Consider the following 21,292-nt stretch of genomic DNA (forward strand, 5'->3'; position numbering starts at 1 on the left):
CTTCTTTGATGCGGGCGCTCCAGTACTCTTCCGCTGCTGTGCGTGACTTCCTACTCAATCGGCAAGACCTAGACATCAACATTCAAAACCACGCACGGGAGAACGCCTTGTCGTATGCTCTCCAATACGGAACCTTTTCTATCGTCAAGCGCGTTCTAGAACAACCCAATGTTAGAGTGGACGTCAAGCACAAACACGGCCGAACGGCGCTCCACCTAGCAGTCTTGGCAGGCAGAATCGGGGTCGTGCATTTGCTACTTTCGAATGGCAGCGACCCTGATGTACTGGATGATTCAGGCCATTCGCCATGGGACTGGGCATGTCGCTTCAATCGGCCCGTGATGGAATTGATCTTTTCAAACGATCCGCAGTCTGAGGCATATCTTGGTACACAATCATCACAAGATGCTGAGCTACCTCTTCACCAAGCAGTGTCCTATGGGTCGGTAGGAGCTGTCAAACAGCTTTTCAGACACAAGGGTCTGAATTTGGAACTCCAGGACCGGAAAGGCTATCCGCCGCTCCATCTTGCCATTCAAAGCAGACGCCTGGAGATGGTCAATATACTCCTCAGTCACCCCCGTGCCAACGTGAACTGCAAAGACAAGAATGGCAATACGCCACTGTGGCTGTCGACTTACTTGTCATGCGACGAGATAACCGACAGGCTGTTGGCGGAGAAAGACATCAACGTGAATTTTGTTGGCGGCCGCGGAAGATTCGAGACGCCGTCTACGTCTCTCCATCACGCGGCAATCAGATTGGACACCGTACTTCTACAACAGCTACTTGCAATACCGGGGATCGCTCTGAATCTCTGCGTTGCAGGCCAGACTCCAATTTCCGTGGCCGCATATCACGGACTTCTGAACACGGTTTCTTGTCTATTGAGTGTGGCAAATGTAGAGATCAATGGAACGGGCTCCATAGATCCACCAATTTGTCAAGCGGTTGTACACGGTCATCTCGATGTGGTACGACTCTTCGTACAGCAAGGTGCACGTCTAAACATCAATGAAAGCACGATTGCAGCTCACGACACTGCTCTCTGCTTGGCCGCCCGTGTTGGCAACTGGGAGTTAGTCCAGGTACTCCTAGCCCATGATCAAATTGATGTCAATCTCAGAAATTTGCGGACCGAGGATCCATTGATGTTGGCGGTCAAGGGGGAACATTTTTCGGTTGTTGAATCCCTTTTGGCCAATCCCGGACTGAATGAATTTAGTTTGAAGAGATCTCTGGTTTTGGCAAGCAATGATTGCATCCAAAAAGCCATTCGAAGCAGAATGGTTAAACACAAGACTGGTCAGACATTGTTGAAGCGGTCTCCGAAAATGTTTGGCGGTCTGTCGGAGCCGGAGACTCTGCTTTAGGCACTGTGGCCTCCACCATGCAATGCAGGACGGTAGGTCAATCGACACCCCTCCATTGGCTACACTGTCCACTGTTGCCAGGTCAGTAATTTGATTGTGAAATTCCGGTTGATTTGGAAGAATCTCATGATGTGCGGGAACATCCGCGGATACAGTCTATTCTATGACCTTATATAAACGCTTAGAAGATATAATCCGCTTTCCATGCAGCAAACTACTTTCAATTTCAACGTCGTCGTATTATCTTATGTTGAGGCCATCTAATATCAGACAAGCAAGAATATACAATCCTTCACTCTTCTCTTGCCACGTTTGACGGCCCTGTTGGATTTAGACTAGCAGGGTGATTCCAGTCATCGAGTACCCTAATCAGTCGATCCCGGGATGATTGCAGTGCCTGCTCAAAGAAGCGCAGCCGGGATAGCTGCTTGTCGTGGCGGAGCTGAAGACCATCTCTCTTTTCTTTCAGTTGCCTACCATCCTCCTTCAAGATCCGATTGCTCAGCTCCAGCTTCTGGCTATCGATGTGCTTGGACACGCATGACTCCCACAGGCGTCGATAGATACCGACCAGTCGAGCTGCGGGAAAGGCGGACTTCGTGTTGTCGCGTTCAAGGTCTGCTATCACCTTCAGAATAGGCTGAAATGGCTCGGTAGCCAAAGCATGTCTTACTTCTGCTTCTTGTTGCGAGAGAGAGGGCTGCGGTGGTCAGCAAAGGTATTCGGACTTGAGTTGTTCCACTTACCGTTGGTGCATGATCAGAAGCTTCCTGTGAATCGAGTCTTTCAGAAACGACTGGCAATTCAATGGGTTGCTGTTGTTGTCCTTCTCTTTCCTGGGCTGGCGTGCTGGTCGGAGCATCCATTTGTGCGTTAGAGGAAGTCGAGTGTCGGAGGATCAGCTCATCCAGCAATTCATGATTCTTTTTATAGACAAGAGATACAGACTTGGCATTCTATTTGATAATAGTACTACTAATCAAGTCTCGTTGTGTTGGTGGGTGAATATAATTCACATCTAGTTGATCACCAGGGGTGTTCCAAATTCTTTCATAACATTTTTGTCACGTTCGTTGGAGGACTCAGAAATGTATTCAGTAGACAAATAAAATTCAAAACACTGAACAGAAACCCTAAGAACACAAAATACCTCAACACTAGTCAGCAGTTCCAAAGTTGATTCAAGCAAAAAAAAAAAAAAAGGCCAAGCAATGTGAGCGTTCTCGGTAAAGCCACAGACTGAGTTCCTTCGAGTGCCTCATTATGAAGACCGTAGATTCAACAGTGAGCCAACGTTTCTTAACGACTTAGCTTCACCACTCATTCCCAACATGACCAGTATTTTTGCTCGACGGGCATCTCAAATAGTGCTGACGATGTCGCTGCAGATCGTTCCGGTATTAGAACCTGCCTCACCTAGGGCAGGCATGGTGTCCTTCAACGTTTGCTTCCTAGCAGAGCACTTCCGGGACTGGAGCCGAGAAGCCTATAAATACGTCCTCCTCCCCCCAGCAATTTGTTCCGCAATACTTTCCTTTGGCTTACAGAGTCGAGCAGGCATTTCTTTTGAAGCACCAGATAAGTTCTTCCGTCTGGCCATACTGGAACTTCAATGCACTGACATCTACAATTACATTATGGTCCGACAAGGAAGTACGAATGAGAATCCGATTCCCACCAAGTTCACTTTGCTACAGTACCCGTGCCAGCCGATCAAGACGCAGGTTTGGGTCAGCTGGTCAGAATTCTACGCAAACATCCACCATGGCAGCCGACCACTCTCCGCTGAATACATCGATGCAAAAGAGCGGTTAGACGGGTAAGTCCCAGCACGAAATTGCCCAAATCCAGCTGACCCCATAGACGATGCGAAATAATACTACGTGCATTCGCCCAGATTACGCCAGCCACGGAGCCCCTTTCCGTGTCTTTATATAGACCATGTGAGTCATACGGTATGCCGCCGATAAAAAAGCTAATGATGGACAGAAAACCGTGATAACACTCCAACTTGAGTCCGAACTAGCGCTCTGTCAGTTCTCTCCGAAGGGTCATGATTGACGCGTGATTCCTGGCTCTCTCACTCCAGACCATGCAAGGTGTCCTGCATGAGATACAGTACCGCCAACCAAGTTCGCGGGCCAAGAACATGATGCATAAATTCCAGACGTTCGTCCACGGTGAGGTGAGTGGAATATCGCGCCGCTTGCCACGCCAAGTCCGATGCTTTGAGTCAATCTTGTGCCAACTTTGTGCCACAAACACGAAACACTGACATTATAATGCCATTGTAGCAGCCCATCATCAAGTGCGGAAGCTCTTGTCGCGAGAAAAGCTAATCCAAGTCGGATAAAACCGCGGGCCGACACGCTCCATCGCGTCTCTACCTCACCGCCTTTGCAAATGACGGGGTGTCTCTACAAGCAGTCCTCCAATACAATTGTACAATCATACGACAGATAGGTTCATCGCCCGCGTTTTCCGTCTTGCGAACTTGTGTTGCGCACCAGTGTGGCTTTCTCGAAAAACCGGAAGGTGACGAGCCTGGATACAACACGGCATATTCATGAAAGCGTTGCACAAGAGACATGGTGGTCTCGCTAGTAGGCGGGTATGACGACGATCCTGATTGACCGACTGTCTGAAGCATGCCGTCGATCACCAGGGACGTCTTAATCAACAGTGTAAAGCACATTCCCTCGTCCAATCGAAGTAACACTTGCTGACTCTGATTTCATTACAGGCAACACTCGGATTCCCATGACTCGAATTCGAAGCGAGGAAATTGCGTGTCTGTTCGGCCTTGCCGGTATTGTACCAGGAAATGGCCTGTCTCTTCTACAAGACTATTGCTGGCACCAACGAGTCCCCACCTCGACCTTTGAGTCGATTGATCCATCAGATCACTTGGTATGCCCATCTGACCTAGACCCGAAAGAGTGCATCGCAGTCTGTCTCGGCATTTGAAGACCTACAGGTGATAGCCGATAGCCTTGTAGCGTGGGTATTTGTTCCGCCTGATGGTATGGATATCTACTGCAGTGGATACTGTCTCCATAACCCGACTGAACTTCGTGATCGAGACGAGGTGATACCAAGACCGTAAGGAGATTATGCTGGACAAATACTTGCACATTCAGCAAGGCATACGGTGATCACCTCAACCTTGATGGGCCCTACAAATCGTCCGTGAAGCCGCTCGTCCCGAATGCGACCGCTGAGAATCCAAGGCATACGAGCGTGGAGCCCAAATGCGGGTTCAGTCACGCTCCGTCGACGCATGGACATCGGAATATTCGACCCTCAAGATCGAGAGGTAAATCATATGACTGCTCATCCCGTTCGGAAAGCTCACAATTTGCTCTATGGAGCGGCCATGAAACTCTCAAGCCTGTGGGGACAGACCCCGTTCTTTGGGGGAGGCGTTACAGCGAATATTCTGGTTCAGCTTTAACGCGCCCTCGAGCCGGGAGGCGGGGTCCCCCAGAGACCCCCTTTATGGGGGTCGGCGAGGCAATTTCCAATTGCCGGGGGTGCCCCCAAGGCGACGGGCAAGACTTCTATCCCAGCCCTTTGATTGCCACATCTCTCAAATCGCCACCTCATTGTCCAGTCTTATTCTTCTATCATTGGGATTCCGGTCTTATCCCATCTCGGCCATTTGCATGCAGCACATGTTTGTCGCCCGTGATGCAACTACTCCTGTCCGTTGAGATCCAGTCCTTCACTGTATCATGTTATCCTGCTGCCTGCAAGGCTTGGATGCCTTTCCATCTCTTGTATGCTACACGAAAAGTAGTATCGCCTCCCTCCCTCAGTACGACGAGCAGTCGTTGATGCTGGACGCTTTGACCCACTTCAAGGCTCTCCTCCGTGGCAGCCACTACGAAATACTCAGATCGTTCATGGCAATGGTCTCTGCGCCATGATACTGTAGAACCAGGCTTGAAATGGCGGTAGACCTAGCCCGTCCCAAGAAACTATCATCCTACTACATTGTTTGCGATATCTCATTCTGTGGATTACTCTGCACTAGGTGTGCTGCCTTGAGCAAAGTATCGAGCATGACGTGCAGCGTATGGCGCCTTGAATCTGGTTTGTGCTGGGATCTTAGGGCCACATTTTCTCTGATAAGTTATGTCCTTTAATGCTGGTTCAGTACGCCTTGCAACTGGATTTGTCGTCAATAAAAGCAAATAAAAGGAGTGACTGCGACTAAGAGCAAGGCCGGCGGTATGTTGATCATGCTCAGCGCAGTCCATGGGCATAATACAGCCCCCCATTCTTGACAAGGCAGAGAGGTCTCCTGGTGCTGAAATTGAAATTGAGTCCACTGTTCTGCAACAATGTAAACGCAATCTGAACGGTCATTGTGACGAAACACATCATGGATCAGCGCATCTTGCCCGTCGCCTTGGGGGGCACCCCCGGCAATTGGAAATTGCCTCGCCGACCCCCATAAAGGGGGTCTCTGGGGGACCCCGCCCCCCGGCTCGAGGGCGCAAAGGAACGGAATCAGAGCATGCGCCTGTGTGCCTTCCAGGCAGGACAAGGCCTTTCTGTACATCAAAATCAAACCTACATGACATACAGACGTGGTTCGTACAAGACTAAACGGCTAGGGACCCGCATCCTCGCAGCGGCGTGGGGACCAGAACCCAAATCAAAACTCTTGGCCTCACGTGTCACAGTCCGACTATGAGCTTGACTGGCATGGCCAATCGCGTGATACGCAGATCATGTAGGTCGTCTTCAAACGCTCGTGTATGAAGCGGCGCTGCGTCATTTATCGGGCATCAGAGCTTCATAGCTGGCAGAGCGCGTAGCCGGATCTTCAAGTATTATTTTACTTGACAAGAGTATACTCACGAAGGGAATCTCTACGACTGTTGACGAGGCTGGTTGACTATGTTCATGTCATACATGCGTAGTCTCAGCAAGACATCAATGATATACATCCGCGTCTGCCCTTGGCTCCGTACTAGTAGCCCATAAATCATAGACCGACGCCCAGAAAATATGTATGAGAGCTGAGAATGGCATATGTAAAGCGGATGCACAGTACAAAATTTTCACTTCGAATACTTGCAGTAAAGAGTAGAGATGGATTTCAATAGGCCTCATTTAAGATGTGACTAATAAATTGTTCAATCATGAGAAATCTCACCGCCTTCGCACACTGAACGACGGAGTCCTCCAATACGATTGTACAATCATAAAACAGATAGGTTCGTCACCCGCGTTTTTTGTCCTGCGAACTTGCCCTGCGCACCAGTGTGGCTTTCTCGAACAAGCGGAGCGTGACGAATCTGCATGTGCGTTGATCACCAGTCCCTTCACCGCCCGATCACTGCACGTTTCACCACACCGACATCAACATCAACACGTCAACACGTCAACACGTCAACACGTCAACACGTCAACACACAAGCTCTAAATCTCTACTTTCACTTCACACTGGCATAACAAACATCCTACCGAAACAGCATCACAACACAACATCGCTATGTGTGCTACACCCAAATCATGCGACTTTACGTTGCAGCATACGGATCATCGACTGCGGAAAGGCATACAGAGTGGGAATACGGGTTGCTAAACATGAATCCTAGCTTGGATTGAGTTGGTGATTGATTGTCTATGCTATGGTGCTTTGCGACACGAAACAGATTATGAAGATGTTGGGCAGGTCTTGGCTTCATCGAATGCTGTTGCAAATTCGAATACTAGTCTCTGACACCACGAAGAGGTGCCTGCACATGGTCAGAGGAGCAGGACGATCGCCGCAGCGCCACGGCACGCCTAAACAAGCACAAATTTGATAACGCAGGGCTTAAGGCTACATGGAAGCTCAAGATTATACAATCACAGGGCTCAAGGCTGTGAGGGAAAACTTGGGCCTGCCCGACTCTGTGTAGCCAAGTGAGAATAAGCCGCGTGACTCTGAAAATCATTCATAGTGCCAGTAGTCCGAATCAGGCTGCTTAAGCTTATATTTTTTTAGATCAGCTTATCGTGAGAGCATAACTTTGAGGCATCGATCTTGCTAAATTAAAAAGCCCGGGAAATCAATACTCGTTCCTGGGGCTATCCAGTTCACTCCCAGGAGCTGTATGTATCCTAGGAGTTATGAGTCTGATCCCTAGGAGCGACCAAGAGCGCTCCTAAAAACTATGCCATGGAATATAATCTCAGGAACATAGGGTCTTGCGAAAGCGGTATCTGATACTATAAATAATTATCACACAGCAACCACGTGATAGGTGGTAGATAAGTACGCGGAAGACGGGTAGATTGTGCTAAGGCGCATCTACCATTCTACTTTCTACTAATCTACAGGGAAGAACTTAGGGATATATAAGGACACCTATTCATTTATCTAGTTTAGTTCTTCGTGTTCAATCACCCATTGTTACTTATGTCTACAGTTCAGACAAACCTTCGGTGACTCGTATAATCTGATTATAACTTGACAAGCCACTACGAATAGGCCTCTACTTCGGTAAAGGCTAGTTCGGCACTCTACCTGGCATCGCTTCTCGATACCCTCAAAAGGGCTTAGCCCGTATAAGGCCTGTTAGGCAACGGTACGGTTGAGAGACAGATCGTTGAGGTTGGAAGCACAGTGTTACGGACATACCAGGCACCAATCAGTATGGGGCCGCAACTTGTTGATGGGCGGTCATGAACCAGTCAATCGACCGACCCATCGGATCACGTGACAAGCAAGCAGGGAGATACGATTGGACGAACAAGGCAGGCGCCTTTTTCGGCCCTTGATTTACCATCACCCAGATTACACCACAACGCTGAGTGACGGTAAGAGAGAGGCCACTTTCGGCCCCCGACTCACCGTCTCCGTGATTACCGCAATAACCAAGGATACGGCCATCACGTGATCATGCAGGTAGTAGATGGGTAGAATGGTATACGGGTAGATCTTGCCAAGGCGCATCTACCAATCTACCATCTACCATTCTACCAAGGAAGAACTAAGGATATATATAGGACCTCATGTATCTAGTTTAGTTCTTCGTGTTCAATTCCAACATTGTTACTTGTGTCTACTATTCAGAAACCTTTGTGACTCGTACAACTTGATTATAACTTGACAACACCACGGGAAGGCCTATACCTCGGTATAGACTAACTCGGCGCTCTACTTGGCGTCGCTCCTCGATACCCTCGAAAGGACTTAGCCCGTATAAGGCCTGCTAGGCAACGGTACGGTTGAGAGACAGATCGTTGAGATTGGAAGTCAGCAAGACAAGGCAAGTATAACCCAGGGAATCTTCTAACATAGCGACGACCCGGAAGCAAGTGCGTAACATAGGGGCCTTATAAGTGTAATCCTTACTTTCAGCGGTGTTACCTCTTTGCTCTATATCGGTGTTTATTGCACCCGATCATATCTAATAGAGGCACGAGAATAGGGACGTAGGGGGAAGACACCGTTCCTAACGATAAAAAGGAAAAGTTCGACCAGCAATATAAGTAGTATTGTGCTAAGCGGAATATAAATATATAGCCGGGGTAGTAGAGTACCGGATAGTAGATACCGCCATATAGAATATATATAAGCTATAGCTAGGGCTTAGTGTAGTCGAAGGAATAGCTCGTAAAGGAAACGGCGAATAAAAGGGAAGGATAATAATAAAATCGCGGCTATAATCATAGAGCCCTAAGAAGGATTAGCGCTACTAATCTAATAGGGTAGGTTAAGCGAGAGCGATAATAAACAATTAATGCGAAGAGGTTAGGCTTCTCGCGAAGTATCTAGCTCTTCCGATCAGTTATCATTGCTATAATGATATATAAACTAAGAAGAATGCTAGTCATCTAACCTATAGCCCGATAAATGCGCTTACACGTTATCAAAGAAACACCCATAGCGTTTGTAAGGAATCCCAGATGGTGTGCTAGGAACAGGAAACTCATATTAATCACTAAAAGGGTTCCGGCGCGGTCTCTTGCCATTGTTGTTAACGGAGTCTTAAAGGCAACAAGAAACATATTTGTTATAGCGTACGCGAGATATGACAAGGCATCTGCTCGAGTGCAAGGAGCAATCAGCCTATAGCGACCCCACAAGTATGGATATGTTAAGTGTTTCGTAATGAGGAACGACAAAACTCTGAGTAGATTCAGAAAGGAGGGGGCTATGCGAATGAGAAAGAGCGTTGTCAGTAAGCACCCCACTGCAATGGCGTAAAAGATCGTGATTTCCATTGTCAGTCAGGACTTAGGTATCACATATTTTTCAACTATTGCAAGGAAACCACGGTGCTTTATACTCCCAGGATAGTAAACTTCACCAGTAGGATGACTAATATTTATGCCGAAAGCAACAACTCGTTCAGCGTTACCACGTTTAATTCTCATGCACCCATATCGCTGCTTGGAACCGTTGTTACTCTACTGTAAGGTGTATATTCCTCATGATATAGTCTATTGCAGGGCGGCTCATCTTCCTTTCCCTGCCCCAATTTGGCGGCTCTTCCCGGTCAAGCTTCGAGCTTCTTCCTGCTTTATTCATGAAGCTCACAATGATATTGTGGACTACTGTGGTAAAATAGCCTGCACTCAACGTGGCACAATCTCTGATAGACCTTCTCAGATACTAAAGTGAAGTTACTGTCAGGCCTTCTTGGATAGCCCGCATGATAGCAAGCCTCATTCAGCCTAGCGGCACTCTGGACGACATTGAGAGCGACACTAACAGTTGGCAGTTCACGTGACAACAATCCATCGTGGGTGGCTAGTTTCCTCCAAATATATACAACTGAGTTATAGCAAATTTTCACATTCAAATATCAAAGCGATCAAGATAACCCTATGCAAACCCTTCGTTGCAGTATTCAAGCTAAAATATTTGCCTCGCTTGGTTGCCTCACAATGCCTTCTCCAGCCTTCTCCAGGTCTTCATCTGTAATTAAAAATGGGGTCGGATAATAAGAGTGCTGAAAAATTTAGCCTTCAGTCATATGACTCGTGTCTGGCTGCATACTAGATGTGACCCAAGAAATCCCCAAAATCCCGAGATATCCGCCGACAGGATAAACACTTGGCCCGTTTCCCGAAGGCGAATCCCGACACAGACGTCTGCTTCACACATCTTACTATATTCGCGTGCCTTTTTCATCAAATTGGATTTGCGACGACCCTGTTTTTGACGAATGGATTTTCTTTTAGAAGAAGGGCCATTTGAAGGAGGAGGGACTGTAGTCGCCATCTGCCAGTTTGTAGCCTGAAATATGCATCGGGACTGTAAAATTGGACTTGCTGAAAAGTAGAGTTGAAGTGGGTGCTCTTATAGTTGTAGCCTCGTTTGCCAGGGAGTAGCTTTCAAAAAGAGCGTCAAACGTCATGAAAGCGCAAAAAGCGCAAAAGCGCAATAGTGCAATGGCGATTTTTGAACACGCAGCAGGCCACGGTTTTTTGAGCCAAAAGCGTGGCTAAAAACTAGACAGAAAGCTACTGTGTTGTTTCAGATCGTGAGTGAACAACTGAAACGGCGCACCTAGCTGGTAATGCGTGGGAATTCATCAGGTCACGGCATGGGAGCGGCAACTTAATGCCACGGCCATTTCAATGTTGTGCTGCGCCGAAACTAGACGTGTAGTCGTTGACCTAACCATCGTGCCATAGGTATTGATCCATAACGTCTTGAAAACTCAGAAATTCAATCAAAAATTGGACGGCCGTTCTGCCAAAAGTGAGTGAGCCGGTCGAATAGAACACAAAAATGTAGTGCTTAATTGGCGTACCAATTTACCTATATAAGATCTGTTGAAATGGTAACCGAGGTGCATTGATTAATTGCACAACAAAAAGACCTGGAATTTTGAAAGCGCATTAATGTAACAGGTCGAAATAGCAAGGGACCTAGGATTTTGGCACAGTAATCTCAGCTATCTTTAAAATTGGTGAGCTTTAAATTTACCAAGGTACAATATTAGCCCTGTTATAATTATTCATAATGCTAAAATTATGGTGGCAATAATATTGGCGAGCTTTAAATTTACAAAGATACAATATTAGCCCTATCATAATTATTCATGAGGCTAAAATTAATCTAGGTAAAAATTATGGAGGCAATAATATTTTAGTCGTTCGGTGTTAGCTGGAGATAAGGAAGCGCTAAGTAAGGATCCAAGATGTGGGTTCTCTAGTCAAGAGCTTCTCCAAGGTGGAGCAAGAAGTAGTGCTGCAGAATAATGAGGATAGAATAATTAATAGCGTGCTAAGAGTTGTCAACGAATGTGAGAAGGCCAATCAATCCTAGTAAAGCATGAAGGTCAACGGGCAAGAGAAGATTTACAGCCGATGATTAAACAATTGATTGTCTCGGAAATCCGACTACAAAATCGTTGAAAAGAATAGTGAGAGCTGATTTGCGAAGCCCCACGTTACTTCATGGTATTCTTTAGAAGACAGATCAGAGTGAACTATTAGCAAATAATTTCTGGCCTCTAAATGGAACTCAAGAATGCTTGATATCGAGTGTGGGGCAAATGGAATGTCGTACGTATTGTGCAGCCATCCCCATGAAACCGATCCCAGACAGACCACCAGAAGCACCAGACTCTCTACGCTCTTAGGGGCGCGAGATACAGAGAAGAACTTCCGAGATATTGCCCACTCGGCGACCGCCGCATTGCAGTGTTTGCATAGAACCTCTCGAAGGGCGAAAAGTCTAGAGTAAAGAACTGTAATATTCCATACTGGTAATTTAAGCTACTGGTAATTCTTACCTGGTCAGCTACAGAACGTATTAATTACAACTATTCATATCTGGATTAGCGTATCACATGACTAGGGTTTGAATAAGTCTCTCTGTGTTTATTATATGGAAGGCGGTGGCGGTCGTTACTGTAGTAGAGTGAGGAAACGGGTGCCCTTCAAAAATGTCATAGCAGAAATTGGGTGGATTGGTGGATCCTGAACATGTGTTGACCATTGCACCCTCGATAAACGTTGAGTAAAAGTTCTTGATGGCATTTAGTTCTCACGGTCCTTATCCCTTATGCGCAAGTGAAGGAAGCTCTTGGTGAGTGTTTTACTCTATATTTTTAATCTTGTCTCATGTATTTAATTGATCACCTCCTTCGCAGAAAAGAGAGGATGGTGTTTATTATATGTTATTGGCTTATTTGTCTCCACTTGTTTTGATGTCCGTGCATCCCCTGATACTTTGTTAACCCCCATGTCTACCAGCGAGAATTTTCTCACCCCGTTCCTACGAGTTGCACCCCTCCTTGCCTTATTTTCCTGGCAAAAAAAAAAAAAAACTGAGCCACTCGGCAGAGAACGGACCAGCCAAGGTGCAAGATTCCCGCAGACTCGAGAGTTCTATAACTGCTCGGCGCATCTTTATGCGCGCCAAGCACTGCTGCGCTTTTCGCTTTTCATCACATTAAAAAATCAAGTCTCTTTTGATGCGTATTACAATCGATCCTGTGTTTTCTTTTTCTTCTTCTTTCCTTGCATTACCATCTTGCAGTTTGGGACTAGCGTCACTCTGAAGCTAAACTAACCGAATTGAGAATATACACAAAATGCATGCAACAGAAAGAAAGAGTTGACGATCAAATATAGCAAGTAATAATGTTGACGGTAACATTGCCGCCTCGGGAAGTGATCGGCTCCCGGATTCCAGGGTGAGTTAGTCACCCCGCCGCCCTAAGCTGCCCACTGAGCGACGCGCGCCTCACCCGGTGGACATCATGATCGACTGTGTTGAACAATGACCATCCCATCGGACTAGTCTTGAAGGAATGGAAAAACCACTCATCACGATTGCGCTTGCGGCGTCCGCTGGCGTAGATGTCGTCAAGATACTCCGGGTCTCGGATGTGGATGTGGAGTGGATTGATTCGTACGATTGGTCCGTACTGATTGTGCAGGTCCTCGATTTTCCAGAGGAAACGCAGCTTGTGAGGAAATAGATCGTAGTAGAACTCGTACCAGAAGGTCGCGCCTGCAAGTTTCGGGCCAGGAAATTTCGCGAGCGGATGTAGAGTGACGCGGTATATGTAGACCGAAATCCAATACGCGATAAAAGCTGTCGTTCCGAATGCCAGTAGGTGTGACAAGCTGGCACGTTGCAGCAGTGTCAAAAGGCCCATCGTGGCTTCAATCTTTCGTGTTCAATGGGTGCTGAGAGAGGTGAGTTGGGCAACTTGGGCTGGTACCAAACACAAACACGACGGCCCTTTTGTTCATGCATTATGTCAGTAATTTGATCACCGTCAATTAGCAGAGATCAAAAAGTAATTCAGCATGTTCCTTTTAGGTGAGTCCATAATAGGAAACATCCGAAGAATACGTGTTCTGCTGATCGGACAGCCCGGAAATGCCCCCGGGGCCGCCAAGAGAGATCGACAGACGGGGAGATCAGTCTACCGGCATGACTCGTTCCTGGGGTTGCAGGGTCTAGAGAATTAGCTTCTCGTGTTCGGCTGGAAAGTAGTCACTCGGGATTTGACTGGCTTTGAACTTAAGACAACAAACTTAATATTAGAAGATTGCCCGAGAATGTACTTGAACAATTGAGGCATGGAATGTGGCACGTGACCTGCTGGCCCCGGGCCCGCACGTGCGGGGTTGCTTTGTGATTATATAAGAGATAGATGGATCACGTGTTTGCGGTGCGCGTATCACGTGGCTCTCCATTTCTCGCTTGGGTAGTGATACCGGGGCGACCAACCGGTATCAGTACCCGTCCCAGGTACCGGACAGACTGCCTTGTACATGTGTGCAGTACCCCTTACTAGTCCGGCCCACCTGGGTGCTCCAGGGCTCCAGGGCTAGTCCTCGTCTGGAATCACAATTCTCGCCTCTGTTCCTGTTCCTCCTTACCTTTGGAAAGCTTTCTACCTCGCACAAATTCTGGCAGACACCATTGTCTGACTTTCCCGGTCACTGAACTCCATGTTTTTCGTGAATTTCGGAACTTGAAAAGCAATTATTCTACGATTCCTACTCACTAATGCGGATAACAATCCGAGCTTTTTGGTATTACTGTTCTCAACCTCGAACGTCGCGCGCGCAGCCAAAATGTCCATTGCAGTCCTGCCCGTCGAATTGATCTCAAAAATATGTAACCATTTGGATTACCAGCAATTGGTCGCTCTGAGGTTATCATGTCGCGCATTGTACCAAAACTCACTGGAGAATTTTGGGAAGACCTATTTCCGAAAAATTCGTTTCATTGTGACAAGTGAAGGTCTCCACGAACTGGAAGCACTATCCAAGTCAAATGGTCTCCGCGAGCACGTTCAAGAGCTATGGATGATTCCTGTGGTGTTCGATGGCGCTGAAGGGTCCCTCGGCATGATATCTATATCGTCAAAAAGCTGCCGGCAGGTCAAAGGCGACGAGCTGGAAAGCCGGCGTGCTGTCCAAAAAGACATGCTTGCGGACAATCGCAACCTGCTGGAATCAGAAACGTTCAGTCTTCGACTTCGGGAATGTATGGATCGATTCAAGAACATCCAAACAATCGGACTCGCACATTACAGAACGGAATTTTTGCTTGACCCCCGACAGCAGACAGTTCCATTCCTCGGAAGGCGACAGATGATGAGCCGCATCGACTTTCGATTCGATGTTTACAGCCTGCAAGAGTCTACGCGCACCCACCAGGATAGTCAGATACGGAAACTGAACTCCTTGGCGTTATCAAAGCTTTTTCTTGCGTTATGTGGCTCAAGCTGCAGACCCCGAAAGCTATCCACTTGCGATTCTAAATTCTGCTGTGATATCGGCCCCAGGATTGCCCTCTCCGAAGAGCAATTTGATTCTCTACTGTCTACTTTAGAAGACCTCGAGGATCTTCATTTATGCATCGATCTCGATGAGGCGGCTTGGCTGAAGCTTTTCAGGAAGATTGCACCTCAACTGGAAGTACTGACCCTGTCGCAACATCATATGCCTTTTGATCTTGTTCAAGATGACATGCATGCCTATCCGGCTAAAAGCTACGTTGGAAACATGTTCCATGACATTAGCTTCACTCGACTCCGAAACCTTCATATAAAGAAGCTTGATATCGATTTCAGCTCTTTGAGATCACTTTTGCTCAGTGTCAAGAAAGGTCTGGTCACTCTTACAGTCAAACGGGTTAGAATGCGCAGCGAGGAGTCAGGAGCCACAGAAAATCCTCGATCACAAGATGCTGAGTCCCCTGACCGCCAGGAAAATGAAAGATCTGTCCGATATACATCGCCATTATATCAACCCACAGTGCCATCCCACCAACCAACCTCGCCATACGATGAACCTACAGTGCCACCATACCAACCAACCTCGCCATACAATGAACCTACAGTGCCACCATACCAACCAACCTCGCCATACAATGAACCTACCGTGCCACCATACCAACCAACTTCGCCATACGATGGACCTACCGTGCCACCATACCAACCAACTTCGCCATACGATGGACCTTCAGTCCGATTATATCAACCAAACTTGCAATCATATGGACCTACAGTCCCATCATTTCAACCAACACCGCCATCATTTTCAACATCTTCACCGTACAGACCGACTGTATCCCCACAAGAATATGGACCAGCCCCTCTATCAGTCCTACCAGCATCAGAAACAGCATCAGCCGAAAGTGCACCCCAATCACCCCAGCATTTCTCGGCTTCCGATTCCTCTGAGGCGTCGACAGAAGAATATTGGAGCAGAAAGTGGATGTCTACATATCACCCATATGAGCCATCCGAAACAGCTGGAGGTTTTGTCTGTCCCACCCGGGAAACCGTAATGGCATGGAAACGCAACGAAGAAAAGATCACTTCTGTGCCCAGCTTTTTGAAATTTTTACGGAACGAGTTATCTCTAGAAACACTCTCCCTGGAAGATATTATCTGTGACGACAATTATTACGATTTCGAAAGAATCGACAGTGCAGATAAACAAAGGGGCAAAGTGGATTTTGACATTCACAAAGCCAATATTTCGTTGAAGGATTGGATTTCCCGGTTAAGGCCAATTGCTAGCTGCCCGGCCGATCGCATTATTAAGCGCAAGGAAGACAAAGGTTAGTGGTACCTCCCAATTTACACTCTGTAGTTACTGATGGAAGCTAGAAATGGCGGATTGGTTCGACGAGATGATAGGGAAGGACAGCGGCTCATCTACTAGATTAGACTGTGACTGCAAAAGGAACAAGAAGCCGCCCTGGGGATGTCCTTTTGGATGTCATCGATATTAGGAAAATGTCAGCTTGAATTTATCTCAATTATTCGCAGAATTATTGAGCTCTATCATTATATACTAAGAAAAAAGGTTCCAAGTTTACTATCAAGATACGTGAAAGGGACATCAGTCACATGAAACGTTTCCAACCTTGGAACAACTGGAACACTTCGCTTGCTCGTTAGAATGAATAGGCACAGAGATGAATATGCTCTAAGATCAAAACTGGGCCCCGGGGATACCAAATGAGCAGAGATCCTCACAAACGAAGAGGCCCGATGAAGACTTGCTTGCACACGGTGAGTCGGGAAGAGTCCGGGGTTTAGGGCGTTTTTGCTGCCTGATCAGGGTCTTCACACCTCCCGCTACGGAAGTTGCACATCTCCAAATATACACCTAGCCGTCGGTGGTTAGTTCAATGTAGCGCCTGTCGTCTTAGGGAGCCATAAGGATTTCTGCAACTTACCATTGATCCAATATGTGAAAGTATCTGGAGATAATTAGCACGATTCACTAGTCAATATTTCAGAAAAAGAAACTGTACCAGCATTTATGACAGCCAGTGACTGGGTAGCATCAGTTTGAGCGTTGTCTTTTATAGCAAGTGCAACGATCTCTCCCCAGCCATACGCTATATCCGCTAAAGCAATTTAAAGAACCATTCATTAGCAGACCGATATGTTGGAAGTCGTATCGTGGAGTACTTACTTGCACGATAAGCACCAAATTGGGTATGCCCGTGGGTGAACTCATGCGCGAGGAGTCGCTCCGGTGTGTTGTGTATCATATGATAAAGAAAATCACCGTTTTGCACAACTGCTGCTTTCTTTGCAGGTTGAAACCAGACTTTCGTCTGAAATTGCAACACAGACCACACCCCAGCACAAAATGCCATCCAACTAGGTTGACCCGGAGTGTGAGCGGCTGTTAACGTCACTGCTTCCGCTTGTCCACCGCCGTATCCAGCCGCAAAACCGTTTGGAATCGTACAAAGAGACGTGCTGTTTTTCTGACTGCGAGGACCAGCTGGTAGGGCATTGATCATCCAATATTCTACACATATTAAAGGTCAGATATGGTTCCATGATGATCAACGTTCGAATGAAGGGATATTTCTGGATAATACGCACCTTTTTTGATATGAGAAGGGACGTTAGGGTCGAGGACCCATTCGCTCTCGTCGCAAATGAAATTCCAGATGGCCGTGTTTTGGATCAGACCACTCGCAAAAATAGCAGCCATTTCTAGAATATTTATTTCGTAAGGTTGGAGGCAGTGGCATTTTGTGCTGAATGGGTATTTGTAACCTACGATTCACTCGTATAGCGCGGTCTCTGACTCTTGTCTTTGCAGCGACATCATTCCACTTGAAGGTCCCATAAAGAACCATGAAGAGATCTATCATCCGTCTTTGCTGAGGATGCAGGGTTGGATTGTTGTTGTTCATGTTGTTGTTGATCATGTCGAGTGTCATTTGAGTAGCCAGCGCGCCGTAATTGGCCTGCCTCATGATCGGTATTAGAAAAATGTAAATCCCACCTCTGAGCTCATCCCGGTGCTCATGCCCCGAGAATTCTGGACAAATTCACTTACCACAGCTTTTAGTTGATTAATAGTGGCATCCCAGTCACCTAAACTCCAATGGTTCAAGCAGCTCGTGTGCACTCGAATTCTACCAGAATTTGGCAGGGCCGTAAATTCAGCATCAGTGGCTCTTGTAAAGACATGATGGAGGTCATCCTCCGAGCCTAGTGGGAAAATAGAGTGATTGCTGTAAGGGTGAGCTTGCGCAATCAACACAATTTGCGTCAAGAGCATAAGCTGGGCAAGTAGGGTTCTGAAAGCCCCTACAGGGCGAGCAAAACCCATCATTTGAGTCAAACGAAGGTGTAATGTGCAGAAGCAAAAGATATTTGGAAATGAGTGTATGATGTTGGGACTGGAAAGTACTGGAGGATGGCACTGTCATATGTACAAAATACTCAGGTACGGGATAGACCAGAAACCATGATAATTTTTCCAATAGGGCTATTACCAACTCACTCTAATACCAACACGATGTGGTACAGTAGAAATTCTCAAACTTGTCAAAGTAGCGTTCCAGTGAAATCTACTTTGAGTACTAATTTAATCGCGCAACATACTAGTCCCTATACAACTCCCACCGGGAGTGGGCCCATGGTTTATAGATACGCCTAGCGTATATGTAAGCGAAGGGCCACAAATGTGGAGTAAAAGGACCTTTAGACCCTTTAAGTGTGGTATACAAAACGTTTGATTGGACGAGTACGTCTTCATTGTTGCCCCTTATCTAGTGGAACCTATAGTCGATCTGGAATGGAATGTGGCCCGGAGGTTTTCCGGCTCCTCGGATATCGGATACAGTACTGTATAGCATATGAAAGTCAACAACGCCAGCCAAAATCAACAACGCCAGCCAAAACCTCGGAGGTGGTGCTAAAAGGGAACCTGGTACCGAGGACAGAAAATTGGCTAACTACCATTCCCTTCTCCACTTCGCAGTATGGGTATATTCATTTCGTACAAGCTTTAGCTCCTGCAGTGGCGCCGCAAATGTTTGAGGCAATCAAATTTACCGCCTTCTTCTCGTCCTTTCCTAATTCAGATTAGTCCAGCTTCAAATATTTGGATATTTCAATTAAAACTGCAGAGGAGGCATGGTAGTAGCTTGATCTGAGTATTTTGAAAAGCCTTTCGGAGAGCATGCTATGGAGAGTATAGGCTATTATTGCGTTAAATGGATGGTATATCGAACGTTAGGAAGTCAGGGATATTTTGAACCGGCAGATTAAGTGGCAGAAATTAGGCGCCGAATGTACTCAGGCCTGTGCGGCCACTGTACTCCGTAGGGTCTCCGCTAGAAAAATTTTCGACTGTTCGTCCGGATAGCTCCACTCCTTCCCGAGCGGATCTGTCTGGACCGGAAAATCTACAACCCTCGTGCTAGCCTGTGTGGAGTATCTCCGTATACTGTACTATACTAGTAAGAAGTAATACGACTGAACATACGACTAAAATGAAGGCATCTTTACCCGGATATACCGCACTTGGATATAGTGTAATTAGGTCCTGGGGGCGTTATCCGCTATAGAATGGTTCATTTGCGCTCCGGCTAATGAACACGACTTGTGTTACTGCCCAGGTGCAGGCTAAAGGCCTCCAAAAAACCATACCTCTTTGCATGGTAAGGTTGCTTATCGGATCAGATGATCGAGTAGCCAGTGACACAACTTTTTAGTGCCGTCGACAGTATGCCCACTACAATGGTGGGAGGTCAAATGCTTAGGTTACACCATATATACCTTTCGGATAGATTGGGGGCCAGATATGTAACCATGGATGCACATGGTAGTACTTATCTAGTGGAACTGAAGCGGGACTGTTATTATCCTAAAACCTGACTTGGATGTACGAGTATGCACGATCCACTTCCCACATTTTTACTTGAAAGTTGTGCCCCGGGGCTCTAGCTGGTCTTCGAAGCGAGTTGCAGAGACATAAGACAGGGGAGGAACGAGGAAAACCCGATAGTGCATTTTACTACTTTTATCCATTAATATGGGCTAAACTATCCACTCAAAATTGGGCTAATATGATGTGGAAATTGACCTCCAGTTGCCCAAGATTTTTATGTCCTTGCAATCTTCCTTCCGCACCGTTCCACCGTCTTACCTCCATGGCTTCTATCCGTTCGATTTTACTTGTGATTGCCCTGGCTCTCCAAGGCAGTGAGGCACTGCCTGATTGTCAAGGCTACATCCACAGTGGTACAATCGCTTATTTCAACAGCGCTCCCATCACCTTTAGCTATGAGCTTGCAACAGCCTTGGATTGCCAAAGATGGTGTGAGAAGGTATCAACATGCCAAGCATGGCTCTATGTTGACCAGTCAAATCAATGTGACCTGCATCGTACGAAGGCGTTGAGCGTTTCGGATAATGCAGGATTCATCTTTGGCGGGTGCACGCCTAGAGCGGCCAATGAATCTCCAACAACTTCTACTCCTAGCTCTTCGTTGCACTCCGCTGTTATCAGTACTGCAAGAACATCAGAGATTGCTTACTCGGTTCGTTCTCATTCTTTTCAAGCATGTTGCTCTGGACCTACGGCTAACGTGATTCTGCTCTCGAAGGCTCATGCTAGACGCGAAATCCTCCGTCATAAGCAGAAGGGTCACCACCAAAAGCTTTAATTTGGTGGAAACATATCCGTTCTTTGGGTGGTTTAGGTCACTGCGAGGGAATTGTACTGGGTGTCGGCAGGACTTCGGGTTGTTCGTGTATGGAATAGTTATCATGTGTTATTTTGAATAAGAGGTGCCCAATAAAAGGAAAGAGCTTCGGTACCAAGGAAAACCTTCAGACGGAGATACAGCAAACATAGTATTAGAGAATTCTAATTGCGCTTCGAGAATCGCTAGCGCTCTTTCGCTGGGTTGTATCCAAGATTGGTTCCGCTTGCGGTCCTCGATCTTTTTCACCTGTTTCAAAAAACTAACTAGCCTATACTTTTTTAGCTTGCTACTTAGGTTCACAGATTGACTTAGTTTTTTTTTTTAAAAAAAAAAAAAATTTATAGCTTTCCAACGCTAGCTCAGAGCGCGTTTCCTGCTTGAGTACGCGACGTTGTATCGAGAGTTGCCGCGATGGCACTTTTTGAACTGTCTACCGAGCTAAGATTTA

At 46.8% G+C, this 21,292-nt stretch overlaps 5 protein-coding genes across 5 annotated transcripts; 2 read left to right on the plus strand and 3 right to left on the minus strand.

The window, feature by feature from the left end:
* Nucleotides 1-10,231: 10,231 nt before the first annotated feature.
* On the minus strand, nucleotides 10,232-10,605 carry N7511_001741 (uncharacterized protein; the record flags this gene model as incomplete). The annotated part of the gene is made up of 2 exons (XM_057124166.1): nucleotides 10,232-10,333; nucleotides 10,381-10,605. The coding sequence occupies 2 exons, from the start codon at nucleotides 10,603-10,605 to the stop codon at nucleotides 10,232-10,234; spliced, it is 327 nt and encodes a 108-aa protein (XP_056989899.1).
* Nucleotides 10,606-13,042: 2,437 nt separating this feature from the next.
* On the minus strand, nucleotides 13,043-13,501 carry N7511_001742 (benzoate 4-monooxygenase cytochrome P450; the record flags this gene model as incomplete). The annotated part of the gene is made up of 1 exon (XM_057124167.1): nucleotides 13,043-13,501. The coding sequence occupies one exon, from the start codon at nucleotides 13,499-13,501 to the stop codon at nucleotides 13,043-13,045; it is 459 nt and encodes a 152-aa protein (XP_056989900.1).
* A 931-nt stretch (nucleotides 13,502-14,432) lies between these two features.
* Nucleotides 14,433-16,436, plus strand: N7511_001743 (F-box protein; the record flags this gene model as incomplete). Its single annotated transcript, XM_057124168.1, has 1 exon — nucleotides 14,433-16,436. The coding sequence occupies one exon, from the start codon at nucleotides 14,433-14,435 to the stop codon at nucleotides 16,434-16,436; it is 2,004 nt and encodes a 667-aa protein (XP_056989901.1).
* A 475-nt stretch (nucleotides 16,437-16,911) lies between these two features.
* On the minus strand, nucleotides 16,912-18,461 carry N7511_001744 (transcriptional regulator family TF; the record flags this gene model as incomplete). The annotated part of the gene is made up of 7 exons (XM_057124169.1): nucleotides 16,912-16,985; nucleotides 17,056-17,079; nucleotides 17,134-17,229; nucleotides 17,298-17,642; nucleotides 17,720-17,833; nucleotides 17,901-18,090; nucleotides 18,183-18,461. The coding sequence occupies 7 exons, from the start codon at nucleotides 18,459-18,461 to the stop codon at nucleotides 16,912-16,914; spliced, it is 1,122 nt and encodes a 373-aa protein (XP_056989902.1).
* A 1,825-nt stretch (nucleotides 18,462-20,286) lies between these two features.
* N7511_001745 (uncharacterized protein) lies at nucleotides 20,287-20,802 on the plus strand (the record flags this gene model as incomplete). The annotated part of the gene is made up of 2 exons (XM_057124170.1): nucleotides 20,287-20,676; nucleotides 20,743-20,802. 2 exons carry the CDS (start codon nucleotides 20,287-20,289, stop codon nucleotides 20,800-20,802), a joined length of 450 nt encoding a protein of 149 aa, XP_056989903.1.
* Between the last annotated feature and the right edge of the window lie 490 nt (nucleotides 20,803-21,292).

Source organism: Penicillium nucicola (assembly GCF_028828085.1).
Source record: "Penicillium nucicola strain IBT 29836 chromosome Unknown utg000001l, whole genome shotgun sequence".
Taxonomy (NCBI): domain Eukaryota; kingdom Fungi; phylum Ascomycota; class Eurotiomycetes; order Eurotiales; family Aspergillaceae; genus Penicillium; species Penicillium nucicola.